At 44.6% G+C, this 16,176-nt stretch overlaps 1 protein-coding gene and 1 long non-coding RNA gene across 4 annotated transcripts in view; both read left to right on the top strand.

Annotated features, from left to right (window-relative positions):
- The first annotated feature begins 326 nt into the window (after positions 1-326).
- The window catches only part of LOC106864827 (uncharacterized), a 30,122-nt gene continuing 14,272 nt past the window's right edge, over positions 327-16,176 (top strand). The window contains exon 1 of one of the 3 annotated variants that reach the window (XM_088176293.1): positions 327-426. In XM_088176293.1, coding sequence (XP_088032419.1) covers positions 349-426 — 78 coding nt within the window. In that variant the 5' untranslated portion in view covers positions 327-348. Of the gene's footprint in view, positions 427-853; positions 994-4,823; positions 4,933-16,176 lie in introns of those variants that run through there. The other 2 variants (XM_088176296.1, XM_088176295.1) reach the window with 2 other exon arrangements.
- On the top strand, positions 10,213-12,448 carry LOC148221640 (uncharacterized). Its single transcript, XR_015807714.1, has 2 exons — positions 10,213-10,335; positions 10,448-12,448. It is a non-coding gene; the product is annotated as an uncharacterized LOC148221640 (long non-coding RNA).

Genomic DNA, 16,176 nt, shown 5'->3' with positions numbered 1-16,176 from the left:
TCCCGCCGAGGACACGGCACACCGGGCAGGGGGGCTCGGACCAGGCTACCCCCGCTCCCCTCCAGCCCCCTCCGCTCCCGCTGCGTCTCGCCCGGTCCCCGCCGAGCTCCGCGCCGCAGGTGACCCCCCGGGGGAGGGCAGGGGCCGGGAGCGGCCGGGGGAGGGGGCGAGGGGCGGGGAGCCGGGCTCGGGGGGTCGCTGTCAGCGGCGCCGCTCGGGGCACGGCTCGGCGCGGCAGCTCCGCTGGCTGTGCGCGGCTCGGCTCGGCTCGGCTCGGCTCGGCTCGGCTCGGCTCGGCTCGGCTCGGCTCGGCTCGGCTCGGCTCGGCTCGGCTCTGCTCGGCGCGCCATGCTCCGCAGCGGCCCCGGCGCGGGGCTCGTCCTGGCGGCGGCCGCGGCGCTCTGCCTCGGCGGGGCGGGAGCCAAGGTAACCCCGGCAGCGGCGGCACCGGCCCCCGCCCGCACCGGGCAGGGCAGCGCCGAGCCCGACGGGGAGCGGGTGCCCGGGGAGCCCCGCCGAGAGGAGGGGAGGGACCGGGAGTCCCGGGGCGAGGGGTGCAGCAGAGCTGCCGGCAGCAGGGTGAGGGGTGCGCTGGTGCTCCCGGGACGAGGGATGCGCCGCGGACACCGGGAGGAGGGATGCAGCGGGGCGGCCGCAGCGGGGCCGGCTGCGGGTCCCTTCGGCCCCTGCCTCTCGGTGTTTGGGGTGTAGGGCTGGCCGGGGACTCGCCTCGGAGTGCGAACGAGGCACGGCGAGACGTGATGCTCCGGGGCTCCGGATCAAACCCTCCGCTTCGGTACAGCCGGACCCGAAAGGCGGTGAAAGCCCAGTGACTACGGATTCCCAGCAGAAAGGAGAACACTTGCCCAAAGGCATCCCTGCCGCGGGCACAGCCTGGCTTGGGGAGTCCGAACCAAATGCCTCGTGCTGTTTTACAGTCCCCACGCTCGCTCTCCTCGCTCTTGGGCACCTCGGCTCTAGCAGGGACAGCAGGTAAACTCTGCAAGTGACAGGTACAGCTCCCAGGGCATAGGTACAGATATGGGCATAGCTGAGAGCGAGTGGGCACGGGGAGCTGAGAGAGGCTGAGCACGGGGGCACCTGCAGTGGAAAGACAGAGGAGGAAACACAGAGCACCCCAAAACCAGGAGCGGAGCAGTTGCTCTGAGCTGCGGGAAGGATGAACAGTCCAGGTCCCACTGAAGGGAGTGGGACTTTTCCTACGGACCCTGATAGAACCAAGGTTTGACATTTCTAGTAGAGATTCTTAATTCTATAAAACATGAGCTACTAAAGTATAAGAAAATATTATTCCATACAGTTATGTCTCGTTACATATGTATATATATATAACGAGAAAAAGGTGTAGGGTTGTTTTTTCTGGTGGCAAACAGCATTATAATTCTGCGTGATATAGTAATTCCCTGCCACAGCACACGAACACACAGCAATGACTGTGGTTGAAATGAAGATGTTTTATCTCACTTTGGTATCCTAGTGAAGATAGCTACAGTGAGAACTTAATTAAGCCGCATTTCTGGCCCTGAAATACTAACTTTACCAAGATCTGTTGAATTGTATGGTTGTGGAGCTTTGTATTTTGTTTCTCTTTCAAGTCAGGATTGCATTGCAGAATGCAAGCTTACCCTCATCCAGTTGCATACCTCTCTTATTAAACTACATAACTTGCTTGCTTCTCTGAATTATTGCATCCTTCCTGTGCTGTTTCTCTTCTGCCTTTGCCTGTACAGTCATGAGGAGGGAGTACTGGCTGTGTGCTGTACATTTGGGGGTGAAAGGCAATCATGGAACTCTGAATGCATCAGCAAACTCTAATTTTTGCTAATTTTTCTCTAATGTTTCCTAGTCAACTTTTACTGTTCCCTAACTCTGAAATCAGGAGTGTTTGATTTCACACCAGGCAGTAACTTAAGTATTGACCAACAGCACTACAGAAAAGAAAACTGCCTCCTTAATGAAGAAGCAGAAGTCTCCTGCCTGCTTTCCCCAACTTGACTTCTTGCTGTGTCAATTATTCTTTTGATCACGTTGTTTATAGGCTCTTAATATACTGGACAATTTCTTTTGCAGAATGAAAAGCATTTTCTGTTGCTTATCTTCCTAAATGTGACAGGGAGCTCTGTGTCCAACCAGACGTGTGTGTACATCTCTTGCTCCCTGTTTTTATTATTTCTTGGAGTAAATTGCACTTGCTCTTCACTCATCAAGGACTGCACTGTGCTGCGTAGGCGTCACTATTTTTATCTTTTTTGGCTACACTGATAGTGTTGCTATGCTAGTAAAGAAATATACATCCCACTCTAAGTTAGTGGTTCAAATGTAGTTTAATTTATCAGTTGAAAAAAGGTATTCAACGATTTATGAGAAATTATTTGTCTTTTGGCTTAGAGTTAACAATGTAAAAACGTAACAGAAACTCCCTTGGCAAGGGCAAAGTCTGCATGAGGTACAGAGAACTGAATTGTTCTTTTGATCCAGGAAGGTGGTCTCTGCCAGTAAGGGCTGAGAAAATTTGTGATGCTGTGAGGTAGCATGGATGTTTGCAACATGTTTTGTGGCAAAGTAGAACTCTCTCTGGAATCCTTCACCGAGTACTACAGCAATTTAAAAGTAGGAGTTAGATCAAATGAAAGAAAATTTGAAGATAAGGTGCATGATGTTTCCTCCTGCGTGTCTGTATCAAATGGAACAAGATGTGCAGATAAGCAGCTTGTTTATCCTGAAGGAAGAATGTAAGCCTGATGAAAGAGTAACACAGTCAAAATTATGTCTTTGTATGTCCATTAAATATTATCAGTTTCATCAAATCCCTGTGGAGGAGTTCTCTATGCCAGTGCCATCCTTCATCTGGTATTCTTCTGTTCACTTGCTGGCTTAAAGAAAAAAATCAAGCCTTTCTTGTTCTGTTTAAGAGAAGAAATCTTAGCAATCCTAGACCCTCTAGTGAAAGTCTTAGTCCTTTACCCAGCAAGAACTATGGCAAAATTCCTGCTGGTTTCAGAGGGAGCAGGATCCTTCCCAAGATCAGTGAAAGATTAAAAAAAAAATCAACTACTAAAATATGCACTTCAATTAGCAAAGAATGTGGCCTGATTAGTAAAGTGTATGAAATTTCAGCTATTAAATTCTACAGCCCTGATCAACAAAGCACGCTGCACAGTTGGCAATGTATCCAGAATCTCAACTGCTGTACTAGTCTCCTACCAGATCAACCAAGCATGCAGCTGAATTAGTAAATTATGCAACTGGAGCAGCAAAATATGCACTTCTGATTGGGGTGGGAGGATAGGAAAGGTCTCAAATGTTTTAAATTGACACACAATAGGTCTGTCAGTGGTCAGCATCTGCCTTGAGAAAAGTAGAGGCAAAACATGTAACTTTTACTAAGTCTTTGTGGACCATTGCTGGACTGGAAGAGTATATGCCTCAAATAGATCAGTGTTTGTTAGCAGCAGTCCCATTCTTTACCAGATGTATTGCACATCTGGTTCCAATTCCAGCAGCTGCCAGGTGTGGGAGTTATTTTAGTAACACTTTAATGGGATTTTTAGGTCCAGGTAGCTTTTGCTTTATTCATCACTGTAAAGCACTAGGTATGCACACCAGGCTGTATTTCTGTCTCAAGAGATGAAGCCAGTCAAGACAAATAAGGCACCTTCAAAGAACCTGAAAGTTTTGTTGGCAGTGAGCATAATATCTATTAATCTTTTCACTGTTTGTGAAAGTACTTTGTGCTTGAGGAGCAGAGAAATGATAGGTCTTTCCTGTTTTCTTTGTATCTTGATTAATTGCCATAACTGCATCCTATTGTGTTTACAATGTATCTTGGCAGATCAGATGTTTACCATGCAGAGAGTTTGGCCAATTTGGAGAGCAGCTATATTCATACATTCTGAAGCAGTAGAGCTGTTTCTCCCTAGCTTCTGTGTATGTGCTTTAAAAATCCAGTCACTGTAACTGGTTCTGAGCTTCAGAAGCTGTTTTTTCTTTAATTATTATTTTTGCTTTATACAGAAGATCTGCAGGTTGTCCTATTTTAATAAAGATGCAGTTTCAGGGTTTCTATAAACCACTTTTTAAAAACTATTTTTTAAATTTATTATTTTTTATGTCTGGAAGTAAACTTTGTTGAACTGCCTGGGCTCAAGGAAGGTGTGTGATTTGCTTTGTTTTATCACACTGTTCACTTTAGAACTCAGAAGCCTGAAACACTATTTGAGTCTAAAAATTATCTGGATTTGGGTTTTTTTGTTGTTTTGGTTCGTTTGTTTCTGGTTTTGGCTTGGGGGTTTTTTGTTGTTTTGTTGGGGTTTTTGAATACGCTAAATTTGATTCATAAATCTGGCTTGCATTGAACTTCTTATTGACCAAATTTCTGCCTCATTTCCAAGTCAGTTCAATGAATGATCCTATTTAGTTCTTTTTCCTGTTTAAAATATTTCCTACTGAGTCCAGAGCAGTGCCCTTAAAACATAATTGATTTGGGTCATTGAACCCTTATTTTTCATGCATGTTAGTTTACATCCCGCCACTGGTCTGACTGGTATTTAAATTAGAAAATTGCAGGCGGATTTCTTCTAGAGGCTAAAGTTCACGTGGAGTCTCTGGCAAAATAAGATCCTGGAGTACATATCCCTGGAACTGGGCAATGATTTGTAACTCTTCTTTAATTCTGTCTGGCCAGAGTGTTATAAATCTGGCACTCCCTTGTTAGCTTCACACTAAGCAGCAATAATGTCCACAGTGTTTTAGTCCTGATAATTCTAATTACGGAAGCACTGAAGAAGCTGAAAGCTGAGAAGATGGACAAGGCTGGCCTCAAGTCCTGCACAGCACAGGAGATTCTCTTTTTGTAGAGCTGAACCATAATTCTCTCGTTCACCAAGGCAAGCAATGGAAGCAGCAGCCAAGGTAAGACAAACAAGCCAGTGGCAGAAGATTTCTGGAATGATGTGGGTAATCTTTGTGCAGAAGGAGCCAAAAGACTGTAGTGCTGGTAGAGATACCAACCATCCTTGGGGTGAAAACGCTGAAATAATTTTTTTTCTTTACTATCTAAGAGGTTGGAGTAAACAATCCTGTTGCACTGGTTTGCAAAGACCCAGCAAACAAACTTTTCTGTGGTAACCAATAATTACTATTCTCTCCTCTGCTTCTTTGTGTGACAGACCAGGAATGGTGGTAAAATATTCAGGTCTCTTTCTTCCTGCCTCCTGTTCTTCTTAAAAAAAAAAAAAAAAAAAGAAAAGAACTCCTGGCATATTTTGTACCAGAGAGTGGCAGCCCAGCAGTAGTGTAGCTAGACCAGGTCTGGTAAAGCAGTTCTTCCCATTGCACACTGTTCTTAGTATGCACTGGTATCCCAGATCTATAAATGATAAATATTCAGCCTGGTGTTTAGATGCTTGCTTGAGTATGGGAAGTGCTAAATAGAAAAGTCATCTTCCTGTACAGATTCATGGCAGGAGAAGGGTGGAGTAGGGACAGGGCACTGTAGGGACTTGCATTAATATGTGTAACAATTTTACAGCAGTAGGGAGAAGCCTGACTGTCAGCCTTGGTCTTCAAACTCAGTGTAAGAACATTATCATTCCTCTTACAAGCTCTCAGCAGCACATGGCCCCATGGTTCATTTTGAATATCCTTACTCACATCATTGCCAATGGAAAGGAGGTTCCAATTTTCAGAGGAGCAAAGGCTAATTTGCCTGTATTTCCTTTCTGGAGTTCTTGGAACCCTACTGGAGCTCACAGAAGTCATCTGAGACTTCAGGAGGATTTAAATCAGGCCATAAGTACTGCTGGCTTGGATTAGTAATGATGTGCATTGAGGACAACATCTGTATTTGGGTTTGGGTGGAGTCCTTTCATGGTAGAAGAGTTGGTAATACTTTTGCAGTACCTTTCATCAGAGGATTTCAGAGTTTCACAAATATCTAATTACAGAAACTACTAAACTATGTGAAATCCTTGGTCCTGGGGGAGTACAGGCAGTGCCATTATGCTTCAATAGAAAGCAGGGGTGGGTGGTGTTCAGACTGGTAAAACAAAAGTGAATTTTTCACATGCAAGCCATAACCTGCTACACTATCTCATTTTCATCCTGTGTTTTACTCCTCTTATTTCTTTATATTAGCAGCCAGGTTTCAACACCAAATGAGCTAAATAAAATGGGCTGCCACAAGCCTCCATTCAGAACTACTGTCAGCTCTTAGGAAGGGATTTCAGAGGTTCATCGATCTCCTACTGATCTGGTTTTGTAGTACTTGTATTTCTTTATTCTGTTAAGATGTAGCAGGACTTAGCTAGGGTCAGGTGCCAAGGAGGCCAATAATGACACCTTCCTGGGTACAGGAGCTCTGGGATGACATGCCTCTGAAAGTCCAGCCTGATCCAAATCCCAGGAAGTTGGTTGCTCAGCCTTTCCAAGGACAGTGTGCCTGCTCTGTACTGTACTTAATTTGGGATTAGAAGTGGGAGATCTAATCCATTTATTCTACTTAAATCCAGCTCTCTCCTGGTCTTGGTCAGTAAATATTCCACTGTTTTGAGAGACTGAGTTTTTATTAAAGGGATTTTTTGACTGGAAACGTGGAGCCTTTACTGGTAGCACTGAGGCTCAAAGCCCAGGCTACCCATGCCCTTGACTTCCTCCTGTGCTCCAGATCTGCATGGGTGGGCACTTCAGGTAAATCTGAGACCTCACAATTTGAATACAAGGGCCCCAAGGAGTTGCTCATCAAGACTAACTTTAAATGCGAGCTTAGCAGGCTGAACACTTTGATTTGCCTCTAAAATCAACAGTAACTTATTCCAGGTTTCCTGGTTGAAACTTGAATGGGGAAGAAGAAAGGATGTCTGCAAAGCAGATTTATTTAGGAAAACGAATTGCTCACTGGTTGGGACCCTGTAACAACAAACCTAGGCTTAGTTTTTCCTCTGTCTGCAGTATCTGTGATACTTTTTTCAGCTTTCTCCCAACCCTCCCTGCTGTGCCTTCATGGTCTCTCCTTATGTGTAAGCAATAAAGTAAAATTTACAAGCATCCTGCTCTCTGAAATCCTGGCAAAGACAGTCTTAGAAATTTCCCTTTCCAGAGTGCACAAGAGGAGACTAATCCTGGGAGAACAAGGTGGAGAGAAATGCTGCTGTTTATACACCACCCAAAACTAAGGATGAGCACTTGGACCATAGCAGACCCCTGGATGCTCCAGCTCCAGCTGCAGCAATGGCTCATGTGGGAGCCCAGCTAAAGAGATTGTGTGAAAGAGAGAGGATTTTTCTTTGCTTGCATTTTAAAGATCACTACCCATGTTTTTGGCATAAGCCCTCCCACCTGCTAGTGGCATTTAGTGACACAACAACCTGGTTCCCAAAAAGTTGGGATAACAGCTCTGGAGCAGGGTAATGGTGGCACAGAATATTTGCAGATTTTGCATTCACATATGGAATGTTTCCTTCTCCATATGTTTCTACAATAGGCTGCCAGCTTGTGAAACGTCTGAAGTGCCTGAATGAAACAATAGGGTCATGTAGCTGGAAGTCCAAGCACAAGCAGCTCTCCTTTTGCAAGGCCAGTTTACACCTATATGTGTGTTTTGTTTGCTTTAAAAAATCCAAGTTTATTTCCTAGGAAGCGGCCAGCAAATTTTGCATGAGATTGCCTTTCAATTCTCCTTTCTCCTGTTTCTTGTCCTTTCAAAACGAAACAAAGCAGTTTTGGGCGCCTAGGGTGCATATGGATTTCATTATTTAAATCTCTGCCATGTATTTGGGAGGTGATATATATGAAGTTAATTTGGGAACATTCGTTTTACAGATTCCTATGGATATACATAACTTCTTCAATGGTGTTCAATTTTTATATTGAACTCCACAAGTAAACGTTTACTACAGGACTATAGCTTTTGTTTTGTTCTATATTCCATCTGGTTACTAAGCAGTAGAAAACGATCTGACCATGTTTTATACTTTTTAATTTGAGCTGCTTTAAAGTGCTCAATTTATAGAAAATGAAAACCAGATTGATCTTCTGGAAATTGCCCCATCACCCCTGTCAGTTCCCACCAACCCTATCGTTTACTGTTAATTTTTCTATGGTGTGTTGTGTACACTTTGTTAATGAGAACTTGCTCCAGTAGAGAATAGACCTATGTGACCTATTAAAGCCCTGAAGCAAATGGCCATGGCATCTTGAACTCTTCATTACACTGCCTTACTTTTATTTACCATGGTCCCATCATATTCAGGATTATTTGCCTGAGGAGACACTCTAAATGATGCCTTTGTTTCTCTTTCTAAGGCTTTACATTTTTTTGTATGTTTGAATGAGGGTATTTTCTGAAAAAGGAACCCAACAAACTAGAACATGGATAGCAGCAGCTTTGTATAGATGAAGGATCTTGTTTGATACGGCGTCTTGCATCTTTGTTGGAGAATTTCTATTTGTCTGCTGAGTGTCCAGTCACAAGAGTTAGCTTTGTTTTCTCCCCCCTGCAAGGATTAGTCTGAAAGGTCCACAAGAAGAGGCTGGGAACTCCAGCACTCCCTGGTGGATGTTATGTTAGATATGTTGTATGCTTCCTTGGGCATGAAAGCTGATGTTGTGATGAAAGGGGAAAGCCAATGTTCAGACTGCTCTCATCGGGACATGGATCACATTTGTTGCATGAGCATAGCACAATAAATTTATAAGACAGTTATGAAAGGTTTCTGCTTAAAATAGTTCTGCTTTATGGGTGTAATGGTTATAGTGCCCAAGGGAACACTGCCTAGTCAAGTGGGTCTTTCCAAGCACTGGATTTGCATATTTTAAATAGATATTTCAAATCATTTGATAGAAAAACAATCTGGCTTTTGTCCCTTTCAGACTGAAATGAGAAGAAGGAAATTAATATTGCAATAGGGGGCTGCAGTCAAGATAGAGAAGAGTTCATAATAAGACCTGGCACTTAGTTTCTAGTAAAAGCACTTGGATGTAAGTTAAATCAAAGAAAAAATGTTCTGTACCTTGGCCTAGGTCTCCTCCAGAGCAATTATATCTGTATTTCACACTCAACCAACATTTTATCCACTTCATAAGCCTGTCTGCACATTGACATGCAACAACTACTGAGTAATTAGTGAATGCTAGGATTACTCCTGCAATGATAACTTCAATCTGGGAATCTGACAGGTAGAAAATGTACCCAGGAGCTGCCAAGCCCAGAGAAAAACTATTCATCATAAGCATTTCTAGCTCTAAAAATACAGATCATGGCTGTAACTTGTAAGAAAGGAGAGAACTAAAGCTTCTGCCTATTTGTGGTGGGGTGGAAAAGAACTAGAATTCAGTGTTCTGAGACTTTACCTCTGAGCCCTTTTGCAGGGGAATTAGCAATGAGCTCCTGCAGTCCCACCTTTGCTGAGAGGGGGACATATTCTTCCAGAGGGCTGTTAAGACCATCTCTAACTGCTGTTCTGAATTTCCCTCTGTAGGAAACAACTCTGCCTTCTGCCTGCAGAGGGAAATGAGCCAAATGAACCAGTAAAGCCTTGCACCCAGAGCTGGGTGTTCCTCATCTTATATAGGAATCTTGCATCAGGTACTCAAAAAAGTCCGTGGCTGCTGCAGAAAAATCTGCCCACTGCTCGTAACTACAGTGTAGGTTAGCACCTCTGGCCTAATGAGGATGAACTGGTTTTCCTTCTCACCAGAACCTCCCAAAAGCAGCAGAGCATTCTGCTGCCTCTCCTCCATGTGCTCTGAAGGCAAGCATGAAATGTCAATGTATGCTCAGGCTGCATATAGTGCTGATCATGCTATGGAAAGCTGGGCTGTTCCATGGGTGATTGTTCAGAAAACAGCCCCTGCTTGTGTCCCTGGGAACAAGCATTTTTTTGTTGTTTGGGAACAAGCATTTCTGGAGTTAAATGAGGAGGGCTGTTGTTCTCCACAGAGGCTGGAGTGCATCGCTGTGCCTGGTGGTTATCAGAGTGCCCGTGTTTGTTTTTTTGTGATTTTCCTTTTCCCCACCTCCTGTTCTGAGCGAGGACCAAGGAGGAGGGATGGTGACCTCATGGTGCAGTTATGCAATCTGCCAGAGCCAGGTATCAAAACACAGTGCAGCTGTGGAGCTGGGACCTCGCAGGGCTGGGGGCCCTGGCCTCCTGGCTCTAATGAGATCACTGACCTTCTCCTGCCACTTCTTCTGCAGCTGCTTTGATTCCCAGGGATTTGTTGTGGCCGTGCCTGCCTAACGGTTTGGAAAGCTGCTGCAGGGAATGCTGCATCCACAGGCAGGCTCTGGGAGCTGGCCCTGGAGACCTAGAGCAGGTGAGGGTACCCTGAGCCCTGCCAGCCTCTTTCCATCCCAGCAGAGCTTATTTTCCTCCATCCAAGGGTATGCAAACATTCCCACCCTCCCTGATTATTCTTTTTGTCATAGGAACTGAGGAGAAGGTTGCCTGTTACAGTGAAATAAAGCAGTCCCCAGCAATCTTCTTGTGATGCTTGAGATGCAGCAGAGTCACATATGGGAAGAATAAGAGAGAATAGCATGTCTGCAGTCTGAGGCATATTTGGGCCTCCAAGTCCTCAAGTCTCATTCAGACTTCACATTCTTTGCTCTAATTGCTGAACTGCATTCCTGCTTCCCTTCCCTACTCTTCTAGCAGTATTTTTGTTTTCCTTGTCTCCTGCAGTAAGAGGCTTTCACAGCCTCCTTCCCTTCCTACCTATATATATGCTTTCTTCAAATGTCCTGCAAATTACTAAAAACAATAGAAAACTTGGAGAGAAATGTAAAAACAGGGCCCCATGAAGCTGTCTGATGTGTGCCAAGAAGAAATACAAGACAAGTCAGTTTCCTGAAAATGGGATTTGCAGAGTGGAAATGTCACGTCCATAATCACTTTCATGTGGTGGAACTGCTGCTGCCCACCACTGACATAACTGAGCATCTGTTAAAAAATGTGGGTTTGGTTTTGCTTAAATACAGCAGGTTGCACTCACTTCAAGAAGTATTAAGTCCTCGTTTAAAAACATGAGTGCAACTGCTCTGGTGCCATAAATGTATTAAAAGCCAATGTCTGCTCAGCCCAGCTTGAGTCTCACACTGAACCCTGTTCAGAGCTTGTTTGTGTGAATCGGCTCAGGGAGCAAGGAGAACATAAATGTGTGCAGAAGGTGAGTTTGTGTTGGGACAAGGATATTGGGAGGGCAAGGGAGACCCCTCAGCAAGCAGGGTACTCTTATAATTGATGGGAACTCTTGGAGATCAAGCTGAAAAATAATTACAAATAAAGACTAAACAAAGAAGACAGGGGAAGCTAATAACTAAGCAAAGTGTCAGCAATTTTTGTTGTGCTCTGTCAATCCCATGTCTGATCTGCTTCTGCTCACTCTGCTACTTTCAATCATCCAGAGACACTTGAAGAGTTGCCCTAATGTGGGATGAGAGAGTGTCCTTTTGCTGTTGCCTCATCCTTCAAACAGCAAAGGCAATTTGGCAGAGAGGGAAGTGGCTATTCCAAGGCATTTCTAGGAATTCTTGTACTACCAGGTGGTAAAAATAGGTTAGATGTGCTGCAGCTGTATCTAGTTCATTCAAATGGAAGAAAATAAAACTTGCATGCAAAGATGAGCTCAAAATGCAGAATTAAATAGAGCACTAATTTTCCAAAGTCTCTGATTACCTTTGTCCTCTGCTTGGAAAAAGTCCTACCAGCTTTGATCTCTAGATCAGTCAGCTAGTGAAGGAAATGTGGTCAGTGCTTAAACCAACAGGCTGGAGTTTTCTATCTTACTCTTGGGATAGTCTTTCCTCAGATCCTGTATTTGACGAGCATCCAAAAAGCTCAGACTTCCCTAGCTTGGAAATACTGTGAGAGGAGAACTTGGGGTTTTTACTGGGAACCACAAGAATCATATTTCTGGTAGCTTTGCAGCAAGTTCCAGCCATGTCAGCAAGTATAGACTTGTCTTTATTTTGGTTTTCCCTTGTAAGCTGGGATTGTGGGATGACAACGTTCCCTTTTTCCTTCTCATTTTCATTTAAAAACCCCAAGTTTAGCACTTTCCTGCTGCTCTGGCTGAATGTTTGGGCTGCTTTGTATTTCATCCCAGGTGGCTGGCTCTGTTCAAATGTCCTCAGGAGTCCAGGTCATCTTTGACTTGGAATGAACTTCCTACGTTTGGAGGGGAGAAGGGGGAAGTAGCTGGGATGCCATACCTTTGTTTTGAGCAAAGATGTTGGTGTAGCCAGAGTTCTAAAGAGGTCCCTTGGGCAGAATAAATGTGAAGGAGCTGGTGAAGGAGCCTTGAAGTGTTTCCAGCTCTGTGAAAGAAACACACGTGTGTGTGCATGTGTGCATATAAGATGGTTTTAATTTTGGAGGGGTGAGTGATCTCAAATAAAGCTTGCTGGATTTTCATCCTACTGATGCTATGTTGAGCTCAGATGGCTAAATTTAATCATCCAGGCTGAACAATTTTGGGCTATATGACTGGATCCATCTCTGTGCAGAAACTATTTCCTTACCCCTGTGGCTTCTGTTGAATCAGCTGTAGGCTGACAAGATAAGGCTATTGTGAAATGCCCATACACTGTCCTATTCTGGCACTAGGCAGCTGCAGTGGATTTTGATTTTTAAATTAAGCAAAAAAATCAACCTGTAGAGGAGTTCTTTCTTTTCTACTCTTAGAAGTGTTTAAGTACTGAGGCTATTTTACAGGAAGGGACAAAACATGAAATAACCCTCTGATTCAAATCATAGGATCATAACCAAGTATTCTTACTTCAGAATGATTTTTAAAGGGTCTAAGGTATGCATGAAAAGTGTCTATCCTCACCTTCACTAATTACTGCAGTATTAGTTTTTTTCATGTATAGTCTTCAAGCAAAGACCGAAAAGCCCTTTTACTTGGATAAGGGGTTAATGCACATCTGTGCTTGAAAGTACTAATAAATGCAGCACTTCTTAAATGTTCAGTCAGTTTGAAATATAGTGGATTATTCCTACGCTTGTTTCTAAAAAGAAGTGGAAGTGACATTTTTAAATCTGCCAGAAACTCGAAATACATGTGAGAAATGCACAGAAGTTGAGATGTGCATAAAGCATTAATGAGGGCAAAGTGGGTTATGAACTTTGCACATCATTTCCTTGCAAGCCTGCAGCTGGGTGTCTCTGTGAGGTGTGTGCCTTGGCCCTTGAGGATGTCGTGGAACTTCAGTGGCTCAGCTGTGTGTCTCCAGTTTCCTCTGCTGAGCTTTCACTCTGACTCTGGGTACACACCACAGGACCTTGCTATTTCTTGGGTATTTTACAAAAGAAAACAAGCTACATTGGATAGGTCCCAAGCCGGAGAATCTGAGATTGTGCTCGCAGAGGAATATCAAACATCAAGACAGGATGTCCTCCTTCCCCTACTTTGAAATAAATACACTTTAAAAATAAACAGTCTTTGGGATTGCAAGTGAGACAGTGTCCTCTAGGATGTTGCAGCTCGTAACCAGCATTAACATGAATGAAGAAAGAGAAGCAAAATCTAGGAACACAAACGGGCTGAGGATTTCCCTACCCAAGGCCTTTGCTTTGTTTCCACTTCTCTTCAGCAGGGCTTGTATCTTGACAGGCTGAGCCACATGGCCATGTCACCTTCTCTTACCAGCTACATGTCACAGCATCCTCCCACCTTCCCTCTGGGCTCCCAGCATCACCTCAGGCCAGCAGCACTTCTCTCCTGGAGGCAGGACAGAGGAGCTTGAGAAACTGAGCCATGCCTGCTCCCCGTGGTTCAGGTAGAGGCTGGTACCCATCACTGAAGAGGCTGTGGGCCAGCTAGAGGCTGCCACAACTTGCCATTCATGGCTTATTGCAAGACCTTTGCAGGTTTTGAGCATGGGGTTGCTGTGAGCTGCTGCAAGGACTTGTCCTGTCCTGGCAAATTGAGGAGATTACTTCTGAGCAATCCTGCTTCTGAGCATGCCTCTGGTCCAGCTCTAGCCTGGTTCCTTCTTTGGGAGTAATTGTGACTAAAGGGTGATAATTATATTATTAAATTAAAATAATCTTGTAGAGAGTGGGATTCCCTTGGAATGTGTTGATTCACTGACAATGTTCCTACAGGAAGAATGCAGTGGCTCCAGGCCTACATTTGTAGGTGGTGTGTGAGAGCAGAGTTAAGAGTTATATTACTCAGATGATGATAACTACTCTTACCAGTGCATATTCTTGGGTGGGCCTTATGGTAAAATCCCATCTGGCCAAAACAATAATTTTCTCCTTTTTATGCATGGAGATTCTGCTTTTCATCAGTGCCTCCTGCTTCTCAAGAGCTCTTTGATGTACAGAATTCAGTTTGAAGCAGTGACACACTGGCTTTGTGCTGCACCCCTATATAATACAGCAAGGGCTTCTCTTTCTTTGGGAGCTGGTGCTCCTCAGGAAGCAGCTGCTGGTGTCTGCATGAGATTGCTGAGCAATGTCCTGCAGTCGCTTCTGGCCACATCTGTTCCAACCCAGCACAGCTTTGTGTGTAAGAAAAACTCCCTACAACTTCATCACACATGGGTTTGCTGCAGACGTGCTCCTCAGAGGGCAGCAGAGCATTCTCAGCTCCACCAGAGTACCAGTCCCTCAGTCACCTTTGAGGGATAAGCACGAGGTCCTCCTTGTCCTCCTTAGCCCTGTGTTTCCTGGTGCAGAGGCATTATAGCCCCTTACACATGTGTATCTTAAATCAAAGCTGATGTCAATATTAACTTCTCAGTCCAAACACCAGCACAGGAGGAGGTTGGTAATGACAATGGGGCATTTTTTTAGTAATGGCACAAGATTAAACTTTTGAGTGGGCTGTGTAGTGTGAAAGGGGGAAATGCAACATCTTGGCATGTTCTGAAATAGCCAACCATTGTGTCTATGGCCAAGCAGCAGTATCTGAGATTGGAGTTACTTCTAAACATACTGAATGCAGTTCCCCAGTTCCCCCAATACAGAAAGCAGGTAGGATTTGTCTGACCACAGTGGACTGGAGATTCAGTTCAACACAACTGCTGGAAACATTTGGAACTTCTGGCCAGAGAGGAAAGTGCTGAAAAGCAGACAAACAGGACTGGTAATCTGGTTCTCCCTGCTCATAATTCACATAATTGGTGTGGGCATATATCAAGTGTTGTTTTTAAAAAGACAACAATCTATCATTTGCAAAGATTAAAAATGTGCCAATTTTTTTTGCATGCATCTGTCAAAAGCCCACAAGTCTATAGCTTGCTGCAGAAGGGAACATCTGTGTCTAATTGGCAAAACTCAGGGTTCATAATGGGTGATTCAAATGAACAAAACCATTTTCTCATTCATTCAGTTGGGGATTATAAACTAATCAGAAATCCTTCCCCCTCCCCTTCACTCAGATCTGTCTTGCACTTCCTGTCCCTTGTGGGTTTTTTTCCCTGATCTCAGAGCAAGTCTTGAATCTCTTTGGTCTCACAAGCCATAATAAATTAACAATTCCCCCACTGCCACGACCTTTCAGCCTTTCTGGAATTCAGACGTTGCATTTCCCCCTCTGCCCAGGTTTGGGTGTGCAGGGCAGCTCTTGGGGTTTTTATTGTAACCAGTTGGTGGCTCAAGAGGCACCTTGCATCTGAGGCTCCCTGGATGTACACAGAATGTGCAAGATGTTCCTCCTCAAATGATGACAGTTCGACAGATCCGAGTGAAATGAAGGCAGGAAGGGGAGCTTATCCTGAGGGCGGGGGCGAGGGATTTGGGGGGGATGCACTTCCCCATTCAGCACTCTGGTGATGAATCCCACAGCACCCCCTGATCTGGGGTGTTAACAAAGTCCCCTGGTAGTAGAGGAGGGGCTGTGAACGCCTCCAAGCGCCTTCTCAGTGTCTGAAAAAAGGCAACTGGATCAGTTCACATATTCCTCAAAACAAAATCTCAACCTTCAATCACTGCTAATTTAAGGAGGCTTGAGCCAATCTGTGATCCTCCCACATCCAGGAGTGCCACCCTGCGAGAGCAGCAGTGCTGGTGCACATTCTGCCTCCCAAACTGGGCACGTATTTTAGTGCAAAAGTTAGGTGGTGTTTACTGTTTCCTGCTGTGCAAGTACCTTGTTTAAAAGTGAGCTGAGGAGATTAGTGTGGAACAAAGGCAAGACTGCACC

This window comes from Sturnus vulgaris, chromosome 19 (assembly GCF_052056855.1).
Source record: "Sturnus vulgaris isolate bStuVul1 chromosome 19, bStuVul1.hap1, whole genome shotgun sequence".
Taxonomy (NCBI): domain Eukaryota; kingdom Metazoa; phylum Chordata; class Aves; order Passeriformes; family Sturnidae; genus Sturnus; species Sturnus vulgaris.
The sequence above is the reverse complement of the archived record's forward strand: the minus strand, read 5'-3'. Positions and strand labels throughout refer to the sequence as shown.